This window comes from Aptenodytes patagonicus, chromosome Z, assembly GCF_965638725.1.
Source record: "Aptenodytes patagonicus chromosome Z, bAptPat1.pri.cur, whole genome shotgun sequence".
NCBI classification, from domain to species: Eukaryota; Metazoa; Chordata; class Aves; order Sphenisciformes; family Spheniscidae; genus Aptenodytes; species Aptenodytes patagonicus.
The window spans coordinates 64,523,416-64,541,300 of record NC_134982.1 but is presented as its reverse complement, the minus strand read 5'-3'; the positions used below and the strand labels follow the sequence as shown (position 1 = coordinate 64,541,300).

At 35.6% G+C, this 17,885-nt stretch overlaps 1 protein-coding gene across 1 annotated transcript in view; it reads right to left on the bottom strand.

The window, feature by feature from the left end:
- The window catches only part of MAN2A1 (mannosidase alpha class 2A member 1), a 126,780-nt gene that overhangs the window by 66,609 nt on the left and 42,286 nt on the right, over positions 1-17,885 (bottom strand). The window contains exons 6-9 of the mRNA XM_076361867.1: positions 16,644-16,817; positions 14,331-14,517; positions 8,557-8,734; positions 4,286-4,488 (exon numbers count right to left, since the gene is read on the bottom strand). Coding sequence (XP_076217982.1) covers positions 4,286-4,488; positions 8,557-8,734; positions 14,331-14,517; positions 16,644-16,817 — 742 coding nt within the window. The remainder of the gene's footprint in view (positions 1-4,285; positions 4,489-8,556; positions 8,735-14,330; positions 14,518-16,643; positions 16,818-17,885) is intronic.

Genomic DNA, 17,885 nt, shown 5'->3' with positions numbered 1-17,885 from the left:
TGACAATTATGTAAAAACTGCAAGTAGCATGTGTCAAACTAAACTGAAAGGTACACTGTACATATAATGGCTCAATTCATTTTCATATTGTCAATATTTGAGGAAAAGGATGAGATTTTGCTCTTACAGGTAAGATAACTGCTCAGAAGTGACACAAAAAATCAAGATGTTAAAAGTTGTAACTCTTTTTCTTTATTACTAGTGCACTTAAGCTTAATGGCTGTGATTTTAATGTTGCTTAGTGCAAATTCCTACATCTATGCATTCTTCCTACTTTGTTCTATTAAAGCTTAACTTGAAAGGAAAACAAGTCTATTGTAGTTAAAAAGGCACCAGGTGCACATTCACCTAGTGGATAAACCCTGTCTGAAAGTGGTTTACCTTTTTTTAAAAAAATTTACTTAGCCACTAAACACTGACCCAACTGTAGCTATGAAGAAGAAAACACAAAAAATTTTAGTCCTCAAAATACAGGTTAGATTTCCCTCCCCACAATCCATCTCAATTTTTTTTTTTTTTTAAATAGGGAAGTCCATTATTTATAAACAAGGTAGCAATCTTAAAACCAAAAGAAATAACATTAAAATGAAGCTGTATAGTAAATGCATTTTCAGTTCATACTGATTACAGAACATCACTTTAAATCCATGTTGTCTATAAGGAACACTTGGAACTCTTTTGCCTTTCAGAAAAATAACTGGTTCTGGTTTACAGATCCATTCAGTACATCAGTCTCTTAGATGCAGAATTTTCCTTTCAAGTCTCAACATTATTCTAAACATTAGAATGGTTCAATGGTCAAAGATGAAAGACACTTGGAAGTGAAGCCACAAGGAACATGATATTAGAGAACACTTCAACTTATAAGTAAGCATCTACCTCTCTCTCTATACAGCTTTTATGGAAAAATATTAAAGCCTTGGTTTTCTCACCTCTGTTTCAAACTACTGCAGATTACCTAAAGTAGTTACCACAGATTATCCACTTTGTTGTAATTTGTCACGGTATCTCTACCTGATGGGACGCTGCAAATAGACCAAAATTCACTTCACTGATTGCTCAAAGCTTACACTAGGTGACCTTTAGGCCCACTTTATCTGTAACCGAAATAAATAATAAATATTTTTTCCAAGAGTTTCTGAACTGTCAAGATGTGGTCTTTTCTATACGTCCGTACAGTTAGAAGCATCACTGCGGCTCTTGTCCTGCTTCTGAATTACTCCAACAATCTTTTTTGCAGACTTACCACAATTTTTCCCTGATTACATCTGTAAAGAATGAAACCACAGAATGCATTCCTAACTTGCCCCCAACTATGCTGTTGTTCTTTGCATCTTTCCACTACTACATTAAACAAACTTCTGCTCACTGATTTCATCACCCTTCAAACTACTTTAATTCACCTGTCTCTTATCCATCTCCCACTTAAGATCAAAAAATCAATTAAGTCCCAAATCAGCAATTATGTCAATCTCCATTACCAAAACTTTCATGCACTTTCTTTAATGCACAAACCCAAAACTTTTTTAAAAATGGGAAAAATGCAACCAACCAACTCTTTTCTTACTTAAATAGCCAGTCATCATAGCAAGTCCTGAGATTGAACACTGTTTCCTGGCTATTAAGTAACAGCGAAGTACTTCTTAATCCTGGTACTGCTGGAACTTAAAAGCATTCATCCTTGGTAAAAAATACACACACATAGATATTTATCTCCTGTTCATGGTTCACTCCACCACATATATATACATACACATATACATGCACACTAGATAGATAGATATGTTAGCTCAAAAAGAACCATGGAAAATTTAATCACAAGGCTGGGGCAAGGGTGTTATTAATTAAATATGATAATGTATTTCATCAATAAAAGACAAAACCCTTAATTCTGCTGTTCTCACAGCTAATATGCCATCCTTGAAGATTCTCCAGGTCTCTGAAAGCAAAACTGACAAAAAAAAACTGGTATTAAACTGACAAGAATACATTTGTACGTTTTGTTCTTACATGTTATTCACAGAGGATAATGAAGGATGAAAAACTTCCCAGGTACATTTTTAGAAACGTGCTTTGTTTTTATTCATAAGACTGAAGGTTTAGTTTTCTTCCAGAGATTCTTTACCTGTAAGTCTAGCACCTTTTTCAGAAGTTACAGGTAATTGAAATGATGCTTACATGAAGGAATCTTTTAACAGTTTAAAGTTGTAAACACTACAAATAAAGTTGAAAGCAATTCATATGAAGTTTTCTGCAATGTAAGTAATAAAAAACAGAAAAATGACAATAAAGTAAACATTTAAATTTTTTGAGAAAATAGGCTATGATAAAGCTAAAAAATTTAAATCCTTGGTGCATTTTAACAAACAGAAAGGAATTTAGGCAAAAGTATGAAAAACAATTAAGTAGGGAATTCAATTTATAAGGACATCATCTGTCCTGTTTTCTATGTATCTTGTCTTTTCCAATAGCAGTATTAAACAAGGCTGTTTTCACTGAAAATCAAAGATTCTTACAATAAACAAGCTAATGAGAACAGAGCTAATTAATATTTATAGTGTCAATACAGTAAGTAAAAACTAAAATGCTTCTAAGAAAATCATATTCCTAGTGATGCTTGATACTCTATTTGTAAACTATTTCTGAATAGTTGTCAAACTTCCTAATTACTGTTAGCCTTACAAATGCCCTCTTTGTAATCTTCTAACATTCTTGGTTTTGTACATAAGTTAAGCGTAACACTTGTAACATTACAAAGTTCTGATTAAAACACTGCAGAAGTCACTCCTCTGGTAACTTCTACTTACCATATTATTTTTACCTTCTTCTGCCAAAGGGATCCTCGCCTTGCTTTTTGTCATTCCTCTCAGCTTTGATCTTATTTTTCTCCTCCTTCCTGACAGTCTTTGGCTTCTTTACTCCCTGCTTTCCCATTTGTGAAACTTTTCTCTTTGCTGGTCAATGCAATGCCTTCAAAGTTACGTTACACTGTCTCTTCCCTAACACTTTTCTATTCTCAGGCCCTTGATCTCACTTCTCCTTACACCTATCTTAGTCTTTCTATTGCTTTCATTTCTTCTTCACTAATTTTCTTATTTCCTCAGGTGTCTTACTCTGTATTCTTAGAATGCAGAGAAAAGACTAGAAAAAGCCACTTTCATTACAAGACATACTACAGATCACAGAGTAGCTGTGTCCCAAGTTTGCGAAGCCTCCACTTCACCAGAGTAAAAACTTGACTTCTTGGAAGAAGCAAAACAAATTCTGCTAGATACTGAGGTTTCTCTTCTGAAAGGTACTTGTATCTGCCTCCAAAACGCTACTTTCCATGTGTGCAAAGCACTACTTTCCACGCCTCTTTTGCTCCCTCCACTACTGCAGCAGCCATTACAACACCAAAAAAAAAAATTGTAAGAAGTCCTTAAGCAAGCCTTTCTCAGCATCACAGAAGTTCTTCCCTAGCACAAAAAGGTCTAAACAGCATATAGAAGCACTACAACAGGTGCATTTTAAAGGGTCCTTCCAGAAGACAAAAAGTGGCCTTTGACTAAGGATCCTTGAAAGAATAATCTTTTCAAAACAGAGTTTCCAAGTTTTGGAAATAGATAGTCCAAGGTTTACATCATATGCATCTGTCCCAGATTTCTTTCTGGAGCCTTAAAATACAGTTAAATTGTTTTCGAATGCGTCTTATCTACAGCTGCTACAAGGGAGAACCACTTAAATTTGGTAACTCCGTTACCAAAATTCAGCAATATTTTTTTCTTTAAAGAACATGCAAACACTTTTCAGCAGGGCAGTACCTTACAAATCTGAGACCACTTGGTACACAATATTCCTGACTACTTTGCAACTGCCTCTAATAACCCTTGTAAAATTCGCACCTTTGTATTTCTCTCTAAAGGAGTTCACAGTATAGCCATAATGATAGATTGATCTGACAGCTACCCAAACTTGATACAGAATAAAAAGCATACTACCTGCTATTTTTCATGGAATCGGGACTTGCTGATCACTTGAATAGTATTTTAGAACAACTTATTTGTTTGGGCGGAAAAACTATCATTGTATTTCTGTGAATTTAGTAAAAAAACAGATACACTGACTAATTTTGTAACACAAACTACATTTGGGGGCCATTTAGGCTCTCCTTATTGTAAGTAAACTTAAACTGTGCATTTCAAAATCACTTTTCCATCTGTCCAACAGACTTAGAGTACTTAGACATTCATCTCTCCCATGTGCCAAGGCATATGTTATGAATTTACTGGATGGCAGTATTTACCGTAAGTAGGATTCCAGGAGTCTATCCAGTCGTTTATAGAAGGGTCGTGATGTAAAGTATCCACTCCAGTAATGATGATCTCTGTCTGCATAGGTGAAGAAGTCTCCACTTAAAACAGGGAAAAATGAATTGCTGCCTTTTTCACCCAAACTGCTTTCTTTGCGCAGAGCTTCAAAGTAATCTGATAAAGTTCCAAACTGGGCCTGAACGAAAATTAAAATTACTATAACATAGCATCATTTTCTTTATTTAGACATATGAAGAGAATGAATATGCTTGGTTTCATATACGTTTCAGAACTATGGCAGTCTTCCAGCAGAATTATAGCAGAAATCCTATCCTAAAGAGCTTTAAAGTTTCCCTGCACACTTTTCAGACAAACTGAATAGCTCTTCCAAAAGCATTTCAACTTCAATTCAACTCAGTACAAGACAGACATGTACCTGTTGGAGCAGGTCCAGAGGAGGGCCACAAAAATGATCAGGGGAATGGAACACCTCTCCTATGAAGAAAGGCTGAGAGAGTTGGGGTTGTTTAAGCCTGGAGAAGAGTAGGCTCCAGCGAGACCATATTGCGGCCTTTTGATACTTAAAGGGGGCTTATAAGAAAGATGGGGACAAACTTTTTAGTAGGGCCTGTAGCGATAGGACAAGGGGCAATGGTTTTAAACTAAAAGAGGGTAGAGTCAGAATAGAGATAAGGAAGACATTTTTTACACTGGGGGTGGTGAAGCACTGGCACAGGTTGCCCAGAGAGGTGGTGGATGCCCCATCCCTGGAAACATTCCAGGTCAGGTTGGACGGGGCTCTGAGCAACCTGATCTAGTTGAAGATGTCCCTGCCCACGGCAGGGGGGTTGGACTAGATGACCTTTAGAGGTCCCTTCCAACTGAAACCATTCTATGATTCTATGATTCATGAAATATGAAATACGAAATACTTTTCTTTTTTAAAGTATAAATCGGTATCTAAAATACAAGCTAAATCTCAACAAATAAGCAAAGCATTCTTTCGTGTCTTACGAATAAGTCTCTAATACATGAACTAAGTAATATCTCAATATTATGTAAGTAGATGTCTGGACTAAATAAGAAACTTTATGTAATGTAACAAGAGCATAGTTGTCTTAATCCTGCATTTTCAAAATTAACTCTGTTGCGCTCCAGTTCTCCAACATATGCTTAACCCAAGATGACTGTTGATCAAAAAATTAGCATTTGTTTTCAGAAGCTGTTTTTTTAAAACTATATACAAAGAAATTGTGTTTAGAGCTGTAACATGGGGGAGTACAAAAAACTCATTATCTTCTGGTCATTTTTAAAAATACTCAGATAAATAAGGCAATAACAGCCCTTTACAGGGCAGGTCAAGAGACGGTACCCTCAAGCTTGAGGAGTAAAAAAAAAGGGGGGAAATAAAAAAGGGAGAGGGACTGATGTCAATGTTGCCAGCATTGAGAGATGTTGTTAAAGAAGGCATAGAAGGCAAACTGGGTTTTGAATGAGGGTGGAAAAACAATTAATGGAAGTGGGAACAGCACTGAAGACCACCTTACCATAAGTACCCTCATAATAAACTATAATGATAATTCTTCAAATTTAAATTTAGTCACTTTTTTGTTGTTTGGGGTTTTTTTTAATTATTGTTAACAACAAGCATACAAAGTAGCATGCTACAGTTTACAACACAAGAAAACAAGCTTTTAGCAAAAATCTTTTTAAAAAGTGACTTGGAATATAAGGACTATTACTGTGACAACAAAGATGTGCTATTTCAACATTTAAAAAAAGAAAACAAACCAAAAAACAGTATTCACTCTTCAAAATCATTCAGAAGATCCAAGTGTCTGTTAGGTGGATACAGTATGATAACTTGCCACTTTGAATGGCAGTAAAGCAGAGAAAGAGACATATTGCCACAGAAATCCCAACAGCAGTGATCCTTCTCTTATCAGGCACTTCTAGGACACTTGGCCTTTTCCCTGACTATCACAGACACCTACAAGACATAATTCAGAAGAAAAAAGAAAAGATATCAATGGACCAAGAGAAATCAGGTATAGGTGACCTCCCTTCTGTATGCTGGGTTACATCAGAGGAAGAAAACCTCACCAGAGGAACCAGCAAAATTGAAGAAAACTCAGTCTAAGTGGAGTGGAAACAGTGAAATAACCTGGTAGACTCTTCTATTGGCATATAAAAAGTCTCATCTTAATTTATGCATAATAGATGTAAAGGAGATCAAACTCCGCAAGAGCAAAATAGATATCTTTTTACAGTAATCTACCACACACTTTTAGGACCATAGAATAGTTGCTGGCACGAGAATCTGAATGCTAACAGACATATCCACTAGACAAGTATCTCAAATGTGTCTGAAAGTGTAAATCTCTCATACAGTCAGAAAGGCAGAGTAGGCGGTCCCTTGTGTAAGTAGTAATATCCTAGGCATCTCAGCACTTAAGAAAGAAATGTGAACTCTTCCTTTACATAAAGGAGTGGAGTTACAGTCTGCTGGGGAAAGTGCAGCAGAGTGTGAAAGTTCTCCACCAAATCTCGTATTTCCAAGGATAAATGACATCAGTTTAAAAAAAAAACAAAAAAAACCCAAAAAAACCCACCACCACAAAAAACGAAACAACAAACAAGCAAAAAAAAAAAAAACATCAAACCACCAGTGAGAGAAAGAAAAAAATCCAACTAAATAAATAAAATGAAAAGGAGACACATTCCAGTGCCAACAGTGCTCCAGCTGAGCAAAGTACCCTAGGTATGAAGTGGCTGAATCTGAGGATTGCGTATCTTTTTGTCTGGGTATTAAGGACCAGAAAAAGGGTTGGATACTTCTATGAGGGCCCCAAGGGCTGGTGTGATTCCCAAGGTAATAATCCAGGTGGGCAAGCCAGGGCTAATGAAATAGACTCATAGAGTCCTTGGCAATAGGCTGAGCAGAACCTTTCAGATAAAGATCTTTCCGATGCCTCAGGACACAAGTGGTCCTTGAAGAATGATCTCAGAGCTTGAGCCTTCAGGTTTTGCCCCAGAGAAGAAAATCATCCAGCCCAGGTTAGTTGGAATGGAGACTACAGAAAGTATACTGCTGTTAGCATCCAAAGAGTAACTACCTGCACACTATATTCATTTTGAGGGGAGTAAAGCTGGTGATAGCAGAAAGCTTTAGATTTAAAAGATGGGCTTTAGACTTAAAAGATTTAAAAGAGGTCCAGGTCTATCTCCCTCCAGTAAGACATTGCAGGCACTCACATATATCATGTCACCCACATCCCATAGGAAACAGATGCAAAATCGAGCTCTCAGACAAGCTGCGATCCCAAGAGATCATCTTTCTTATGCAGAACACAAGTCCATAAGTCAGCAGAAAGAACTAACACACTACAGGCACTACTCTAATCAGCAGTTAAAGGAATGGGGGGAGGTCTCAGAAAAGGTGAGGGAAAAAAAAGATGTACATACAAACAATATAAGAGAGACCAGACCGGGTTTAAAAAGCCTAAATGTGAAAGCAGCAATAGTGCTCTCTCACGTGATACTCAAGAAAAAACAAGGTTGTGGTCCCCTATTCCTAAAATATTTCATCATGCTGAAAGATGATGAAAACATGTCTGAGTACAGAGCACATTTATAGTACAAGAAGTCTCTGAAGTACTCAGCTTACACATTAGAATGTATGAATGTGTATATTAACATTCAAACATAATTAATGATTTAAAGTGATCTCTCATCTGATAATTGTGTTAGTATTTTCACTCCTTTTGTAGCCAGGTCAACCTCTTAAATTTACTGTATTCAACAATGTGTGCCAGCAATGGTGCCTCTTAGAATTTGTTGTTTGTTTTGGGACATAAAACCAAGACAACCCAAGCTAAGCAACAAAATTTGCTTGAACTTTAATAAGAAAATACAATAGTTTTAAATAACAAAGCCTGCGAGCCTTAAATAACAATGCCTGAAGCCTGTGAAAACACGAGTACTAAGAAAACAATCAAACCTAATAGCTGTTCTCTAAAAAATTGGATACTATTTCTAGTTTTCAAGCAGATATTATTAATAGCAAAGTTTTTGTTTTGGAGGGAGAAGAAATGGTAGAGGTAAAAAAATCTAATCTGCCAAGACAAACCAATCTGCTGTCAAATAATATATAAAGCTCCACAGTTTAAAAAAAAAACAAACCACAACTTTTTTCCATGAAGAATCTCAAAATCCTGAGAAATATTGTCTAATCCACAATCCAGAAAAAAAGTGCTGTATTTACCTTAACATGCCACTCAGGATGAGAATTCATATAATCAAACAGCTTCTGATAATTCTGGTACTGCTGATCCCATTCTGAGCTCTCAGCATAGCGGAAATCATCCCCTAGTGGAGCCAACAGAACTTTAGTACGGAAAAGCTTTGACTTCTTTCTGTATTGATCTAAAATCATCCAAGCCCTTGAGGGGGGAGGGGGAGGAAAAAAAAAGGCAATTTAGCAAACAGAAGAATAAAGGTCAGCATTTGACGAAACAATTCATAGATATCAAGTTGTGCGTTAGGGTGACCCTAAATAAGACATACAAAACTCTGCTATTTCATTTTGTAACAAGAAGCTGGATGCAATTCCCCTCACAGGGACACCACATTCAACCTACTATTGTTGCAAAGACTATGCTAATTAAATCCTCCAATAAGCTTATCAAGCTCCATCTCAAACAGCAGGTCAGTCTGCATCAATTTGTTCCTGTGCCAACACTAACCTTCAGTTTAAATTATGTTTACCTTCTTTATATTTAGATAACAATCCTGATCCTCTCCAGCCCTTATTTACAATAATAAGCAAGCTCTTCTCATCCCCTCTGGTAATTCCCTTGGATACTTTGCTTCACACCTTCATGTCCTTGACAGAAAAACTGCCCGTAAATTAACCTTTGAGAAACTCCAGCTTTGAAAAAAAAAAAAAAAAACAACAAAAACCCAAAAAAACTTCTGGAGGAAGTTCACTACTAACAATCACTGTTCCCCCTTCAGCCAGCTTCTTACCTGTCTTAGAGCCAGCCCTCTTAAGCTTAAGTACATGTCCTGAAAAATTAAACCCACTGCTTTTCTGCTTTTGGCCTTTAAAAAAAAAACAAAACCAAAAAAACCCAAACAAACAGAAAACCTACACGTGCATGCACAGAAAAAAGGCAGTAAAATTATCCTTTGGCACCTGCTAACTCTTTGACAGGTAAAATATCAGTTCTGCCATTAAGCAGTAATGTATTAAAAGTTACAAGTCTGATGTCTGGACTACTGAAAAGGTCCACTTCTGCCCCCCCCCCCCCCCCCCCAACCCACAATCACTATCAAAATCTTCAGATCCTGATCCTCTCTAATTAAAGTTATAGAAATAATTTTAGTTGGGAGTATAAACCATAGTAACATATTTAAGAAAACAGGAATACAAATGACAAAGTTTTAAAGAGAAAATAGCAGCAAAATCCAGATTCAGTGAGCTTTTTTTTTCTACAAGTCTTTTTAATAGATGGTCTACCAAAATCTACTTTCAACTCATACTCTTGAAGATTTGTTATCTAAACATTTATGTGAGAATTGAATCTAGTCCAATATATTTGAAAAACATATTTCTTCGATCAGCAAGTCAGAGTTTATTTGTTTATCAGATTATAAAAGCATTGAGTAAACAGAAGGTCTGACTGTATTCTGGAGGGAGAAAGGGGGCACAACAACATGTTTAGTTAAGGATCTACATAGTTCTGCTGAGATTGGAACAGACCTAACTAGTGGCTTCCCCCCTCTCTCTGCCTATAGTTTGATTTATAGTTCACATTACCCAGTATTTAGGCTTGAATCAATATTTTTCCATGACTTTCAACAGGTTGCCAATTTAAACATGAAGACTTCCTCTCCACACAACTAACAGAACAATTGGCACAACACCAGACTTTATAATTCTCCCTTCTAATAAGCCAGCCTAACTCAAATTTTCCACATGAAGCCTATGGTTGGAAACATACTTTATTTTAGAGCCTCTTCAAAAATACAGGACTTCAGGAAAGGTTACAGTTAACAGGATATTTGCCTTTGACATCTCTCTTCAAAGTCCTCCTCTAGTTTCTTTCCAAATCTACTGCAAAATTCATCAGTGTTGCTGTTCTCCCTTTCTTCAAAATACTCATAACTGTAGGATTATGAGGTGTTTTTAAGGGGGCAGCAGGATCTTCTGCCATTGCAAACCAGTTTCAATTGCAAAAACACCAAAGAAAAATTAGATGTCTCAAGTCAGGTATATCCTCTTAAGTTTCTCTCAGATAACCTCCTAAATCACTATTTCATATAGGAGTGAGAAAGAGTCAGCAGAAAGCCCCAGACAGAATTTGCTGAAGATGAAAAATACTTCTGGAGGAAAAAAGAAAAAAAAACAAACAAATTCCACTGACTCTCACCAATGCTTTCCCCTTCTGGTTCCCCAGCAAGACAGTATTAGATACATTTTGATATATGTTTATCCTGCCTACCTAAATAAAAATTTAAAAACTAGAGAGATCAGTCATGAGAAACTTCTTGTAGCACCATAATTATGGATATAGCATATCATCAGCAACTCCATTTTAATGGCTTTTAAAAAAAAAAAAACAACCCAAATTTTTGGTTTTATGCAATCAAAAGTCCTTGGAATTGTACACAAGATGCATTATGTAGTTCTCAATATTCTGAGCAACCCTAACTGCACAGTTAGTTGGCAACACTGAATTATATAAACATTTTCAGTAACAGCATCAAGAATATTTTTCACCTTTCTTTGGGAAGCTTTCAGATTATCATTGGATGCTTAAGACCTTTCACAAATGAAGACAACCCCTTCATATCACAAGTGTGTTCTTTTAACACAAAAATTCCAAGTATTTGGCTAAAACACGTCAAAAGAATTAACGTGGCTGGTTTTGCCCCTTCCTATGTCAAAGGAGGAGGAGCAGTAGCAACCCAGAGTCTGTAGGAATCACAATAAATTTTGCAGCAGTTATGGCAAGTCCTGTGTGACAGGTTTGACAGTGGTCATGGCTTCACAGTCCCTACTACTTCAGCCCATACAGCACATGAAGCATTAGGGACTCACTCTTTGCTCAGTTATCTCAACTAGAAAACAAAACCATTTGGTGGATTGGAAATTTTCTTATCAGGTAATTTGGTGGAGGAGATGGCTATGCAGACAGGATGAGTACTTCCTAAGAGGGTGATCTCAGATTCCTGAGGTTGGCATTCACAAACATTAACCACCAACACCACATCAGCAATGTAATTCTGAGTGCCAGTTGCATGTTGTGCAATGTGACCAACCGTAAAGAGAAAAAAGCTGAAGGGTAAAATTGGGCTCTTGAACAGTAGGGGGTGAAGGGGAAAGTCCATTTTCTACTCCTTCTCTGAAACGCCTAACTTGCAGTATAGGTTCTTTCCTATTTCCATGCATGGGAGAGAAAGACATGCACCAAAATGAGCTATGCTTCCACTAACAAAACAACTCATTCCCATTCAAGGAAAAAAAAAAAAAGAAAACAGCTGTTTTTTCTTGCTAGTGTGAAAAGCTAGAACTTCATTCAAACATATGGATAAGGATGCAGCTGCAAAACAGGGCGAGTGCAACAGCAACCTTTATAACCTAAGCTGTTATGAAGTGTAATTAAACAAGTACAGGCTTTCAATCAGGCTTCTATTTCATTCCTTCCTACCAAATCACAACTGAAGTGGCAAGGCAATGATAAATCCAACAGCTACTAGTCTTAAGTTTTCAATTCAGTATCTCTTCAGTATATATGTATGTCCATAATAGTATCAAAAGCAACAGCCTCAGCTGAGTATTCAGGATCTGTGTTTTATCAATTTTGTTGCAGCTTTAGCATTGAAGAAAGGTCAGTGATCTAAACCTTGCCTCTAAATTAATAGTGTGTATCAAATACTTTTTCTCAGATCTATGTAGTGTAGATCTGTATTTTTCCAGTCTTAAAAAACAAAGCAATCAGAGATGAGAGGCAGATTAGTGTGCTACAGATCTTTAACCTTGGAAAGTTTATGATGTAAAGATAGATTTTCCAATTACTTTTGGATCTCATACATCTCCTCATCATAACAACAGTAAAACTTGTGTTGTTACAGAGGTCAGCTCACACAAGTTTTTGGTTGCCTACAATATTCTTTTTCTTTTTCGTAAAATATAAGTAGTGTTTTTAGCATTCTCCAGCAAAACACTATTTCCTATGTTTTAGTGAATTTATTTCAAACTAGACTCTCAAACTACGGTTCCTGTGTTCCTTCCAGTGTTCCAAATGTAAATAATCCAGGCTCTCAACTCAAAGGCCATGTGTTAGTTTTACTTTTCCCTTAGGTATTATCTACCATACTGCTGTTTCAACTCCCTGTTAGACACTGAAACTGTTTATACCTACCAAAAGCTGATGCAAAAGATTAAGTTTCAGAGACCATATTGAGATGATGATCTCTTCAATTTGATCATACATTGTCTACATCTATACGTTCACTACATACCTGCCCCATTTTCTCTGACTTCATAAGACATGATGAAAGAACGATTTCTTTTACAAGGTCTAATTCAGATTGTTATACAAAGCTTGCATCTAGGAAGTGCAGGGATAAATTAAGATCTAATTGAAAAACAAAAACCTTAAAAAGCATTCCAAGCAGGCTCTCTACATTATACTTATAGCCTGTATGTTCCAGGTATTTGTTAAACAAGCTGTTACTCTTCTACAAATATTGGTCTCACCTAATTGGGATACGTATTCAAGATTTTTCTTTTTACAACTTTGATTTAAAGACACATGAGGTTTCCTTCACATTTGATAAGCACTGTGTGTGTCATAAATGATTCTTCTATTAGCTCTACTGTTCTCCTGTCACCTTCAGCTTTCATTTTTCTACTTTCAGAGAAAATGACTATTTCCTATCATCATTCCAATTTCTACCTTAAAGTATGACAATTGTAATGTATTCTGTTTTATTTTGGTTTTATCTTCGATAAAATTTTGTAATAGAATTTTACTGACAAAGTGAAGTTTTCAAGATGCTTGGCAAAATTCACACTCAGAAAAAGGACATGCAGACTTGACATGTAGACAACCAACACATAATCATCACATCATCACTTCAAAACTTCAGCATCAAGACTAGAACCAAAAAGTCACCCTGCTATCCTTAATACATTTGTTATACTCAGCAATTTGCAACAATTGTAAACACCTACCTAAATTTCTAACTCTTGAACTTGGGGATGGTTTGAAGGCCTGAAGATAGTAACAGGACTGTAGAAAACAATCTTTTTCTGGAAAAACCTTTAGCAGTTCTATCTTCCCTTTCTTTTTTTTTTTTTCTTTTTTTTTTTTTTCCTCCTCCCAGAATTGAAAAGTAGTTTTGTAAAACTGTAAAACTTGATTCTTACCCGTGGCAAAACAACTCAGTGTTTCTATTTGAAAAATAAAATTGAAGTTAATATGATTCCCCTGCCCCCCCAACCAGACATGTAAGACATAGGACTCAGATTCATTTAAAGTATCCACTTCAGGAAACCTAGGCCACAGACTGAGAAGTTTTGCAAGGATATACCATGGAAAACATCTCATCATTTGTAGTTACAGCATACTACACCATGCTGTCCCTGAAGTCTTCCAGTGGCATGAGACAGATCACTGTCTATTCATAAAATTCACAAAACCTACAGTAAACCAGTAACGTGACTATAACTAAACAGATGACTATGTTCTGCCTAGCATTCAGAGATAGTAATAGTTAGACCCATGTATCATGAATAGAAAAATATGTAATGCATCTTCCTTAATTATAACCTATCTTCAAATTTCACTGTCAATTATGTTCTGAACTTATGAGCAAACACTAGATTAAGTAACAGATATTATTTTCCTATGACAAGTTTAATTTAAGAACTATATAAATTCACCAAGCTATGCTAGATATCACCTTTGACCAGCATAACTTTTTTTTTTTAAAGTTATTCTCTTGCAGAATATGTAAAAACTGTACCTGTGTTGAACATTTCCAGCATGAATGGCTTCTGGTGGAACTCTCCATGGACAGCTTACTCTTCCTCCAGGAAGACGTTTGAAATCAAACTGGCAGCAGATTTTCGGATCTGGACCACAAGTATGAGGAACATCATAGCTATAGAAAGGCATCATATGACAAAGGATATCTGTACTGGATCCCAAATCTGAAATTAAATATATAGAGCACACCTTTAAAAAAAACCCTCTCAGATTTGCCAAAACTAAATCAGTTCCATGTTCTTAATCCAAGAATTGTATTAAAAACATCAGATCAAGACAATTCCTTGCTTTGAATATCCATACCTGGAGTTTACCTTTGTATGTACCACACATATAAAGAGGCTAAAACCAGAGATACAACAAAGATTGGAATGTTCCAATCAAGCACCAGCTGATTAGGAAAGATAGGAACAAAAAGTTAGGGGTTTTCTACCCAGATAAATCTCATTATTTCCAGAGTTTTAGAGGTGAACAAAACAGATTTTTACACTTTTCCATCTAGTCAGTCCATTCCCTAAAGTTTAACCCACCAGGAGCAGAGATCTATACATATTGTGTCAAGTCTCAAAAGAAATGTAACTTTGAAAACAACCCGAAGTTCTCATAGAACTTAAGAGAACTTTAAGTTTACTCACCTGGTAAAACCCTTAAATGCTGATTATCTATATCCAGCACTAACTACTTAAAGTAATTTTATGCTGAAAAAAAGGGATGAATGCTGTAGATGTGCCACAGAACCTGGCTCCTAATTATGTCAACAATACATATGAAAATACTCTTCAAAACCTTAACAGCGTAAGTCTGCAAAGTTCCAATCCAGATCTTCTGTTTAAAAACTCCTGTTTTACTACTACATATTACTAAAAAGGTAATATTCCATAAATATATGCATGTACTTTTCAACTACAAGAGTTCTCTTTATCTCAGGTACCACGTCTACATATTACGCCAGATGAGTGTGCAGTGACCTTTGATATGTGATCTGTTTTGAAAAGCCTTCTTTTGAAGGCCAAATACTAGACCATATCATATACGTGATTTACGTATGCAACTATTTAGGAAAAAGGCCTGTCAATTAAGTATTCTGTACACTGAGTGGCATATACCAACATTCAAAGAAAAATCTCTGAAGTGTCAGTATCTGACAACTTCTTTCACAGTGGTATGTTTTCCTCAGGTCAAGTTTACTTGTGCAGCTGATTGCTTTCTCTGAATACCCTCCTTCCTACAATTTCCAATTAAAAAATTGGAAATTTTTTAGATCCAGAGAGGATCTAAACAGCTTCAAAAACACCACCACCTTTCAATAGTAAGTACTAAATACATTTGTTTGACCCTGTATTGATAAAGCAGTGACACACTAGCTTACTTTAAAAAACAGAAAGACCAAAACCTCAATGATATACATTCATCATACAGCTTATTGGAATGCTGGTACAGTACAAAGCAAAACAAAATGTTCATACAGATACATCAGTTTGCTAAGGTATAATCGCTACATTACCTAAGAAAATTTTCACGCTCTATATTGTATAAATAATGTAAAAAAAAACAAAATTATATTTATTCTAAGAATAAAGTTTTAGAGGAGAATTTCATTGCAAATTAAAATGCTGAAATGTTTTTAATCTATTTTTCTGACTAAAGATAACCTAAAAATTTCAAGTCCACAGAAAGCTACTGTAACTAATGACATTAATTTGTCACACCAGCTGAGGAAAACTGGTTGCTTTACAGTTTTTTCCTTAATAAGAACATAAACAAGACAGATCTCTCCATCTCCAAATATTCACTTTTGGCTTTTTTTTTTTTCCCCCTCCAAGAGAAATGTTCCTTCTCCTCTACTTCATTTCCACATAGTGGGAATAGAAGGAAAAAAACAAAGAAGTGAGAAAAAGAAAAGGAATATTCCACCCCATTTACTTTTATATATATATATTTGTAAGGAATGTGGGAGAAGGGAAATAAGAGAAAGTAAAAGCACAAATGAAAGTGAAGAAACAGGAAGATCAGAGGAACAATGGCAATAATACAGTTTTTATATTTAACCCCTTTTCTAACACACAGGTACTCACATTCTCTTTCTGTTATTAAAAAAAAAAATCCCCGAAACTTAACCTACATGAAAGACTTTTTTTTAACAGAACTGCAAGTCTAAAATTTTCAAAACTAGACTAAGTTCTCCAGATAACCTGTTCTGTAATGACTTCCATAGTATTTATTCAAGTTCTCTCCATATTTTACCTATGTAAATTAACAAAACAAATTGACATAAAGGAAAAACACATACCCCAGTTCTGTCGCCAAAAAAATTCTAGTGTCTTCTGCGTTGCAAAATGTTTTTTAACTGAGTAATGAACTCTTTGTATAAGCATATTGGAAAATCCTGTGCGTTTCAAAAGGTAGGCCATTGTTGGCGAATGCCCAAAAGGATCAATTGCCCAACCAGACTTTGGTTTTACTCCTGTTGACAAAAGAAAAAAAGTAAAATGGGAAGAAAGTTTTTCTTTTCCCTCAAAGAAAGCTATACCAACATAATTCAAATCAGAGCACTAAAGATAAAGTTTCCAAGAAGATAAACTAAAATATACAGCTGAGTATTAAGCCTCCTGCAGAACACACCCTGGAATTAACAAGCTAGAATTAAACAGATAAACAATAACAAAAAAAAAAGTAATGTCTTAGAGGCAAGGCATTCTAACTACATAAAAAACCTGAGATTAGTACTCTATGTTGTTACACTATTGCAACTGTGTCTCAAACATCTTTACATGGAATCATAATGAAATACATCTCCTTTTTCACTTTAAGTAGTTTACAGGTGTTACAATTGGAAAGGAAAGCTGAAAGAAAATGAACGGATGGAGGTGGATTGATGTTGTAGCTTGTTGAATTTTCACTGTAATTTAAATAATATTAACCTTTGATGGCTTTGGAACTAAATTTTCTTTTGATTTATTTGGTTGGCAATCATTAGAATCATGTTAATACTGTCTTTTCACTGAACTTCATACTAGCAAATACAGAAGCTATATCTAACTCCTGTTTAACTGATTCTTCAACATGGTTCCTTAGGCACATTTTTACTATCTTAGCAAAAAAACCAATAGGGAATGCATTACGCTTTTATTAGGCCTTCCCTCCCCACATTTCTTAATTATGTCAAGCTGTGTTTATGGAAATTGCGATCTAAGAAAAACAGTGAAACAGCTTTTCAAAATAATTTCAGTTAATTGGATGAAGTAATGTTAACTTACTATTAAAATCACTGTACAATATTTTCTACATAAAAAGGGTTATCTCTACTTATGGAACATTATCTCTACTTCTAGAACTAAACAAAAAAACCCATCCCAAAGCCACCAAAACAGTTCAGCCTACAGTCAGTAATTCCTGAAAGTTTCAAAAGCGAATGAGTCGGCCTTTTTTTTCTAAATATGAACAATTCTAACACTACAAGGTGTTTAGGCTTTATAACTACTACTACTGCTACAACAACTACTACTGAATTTCATATTTACTTTTTTGAAAG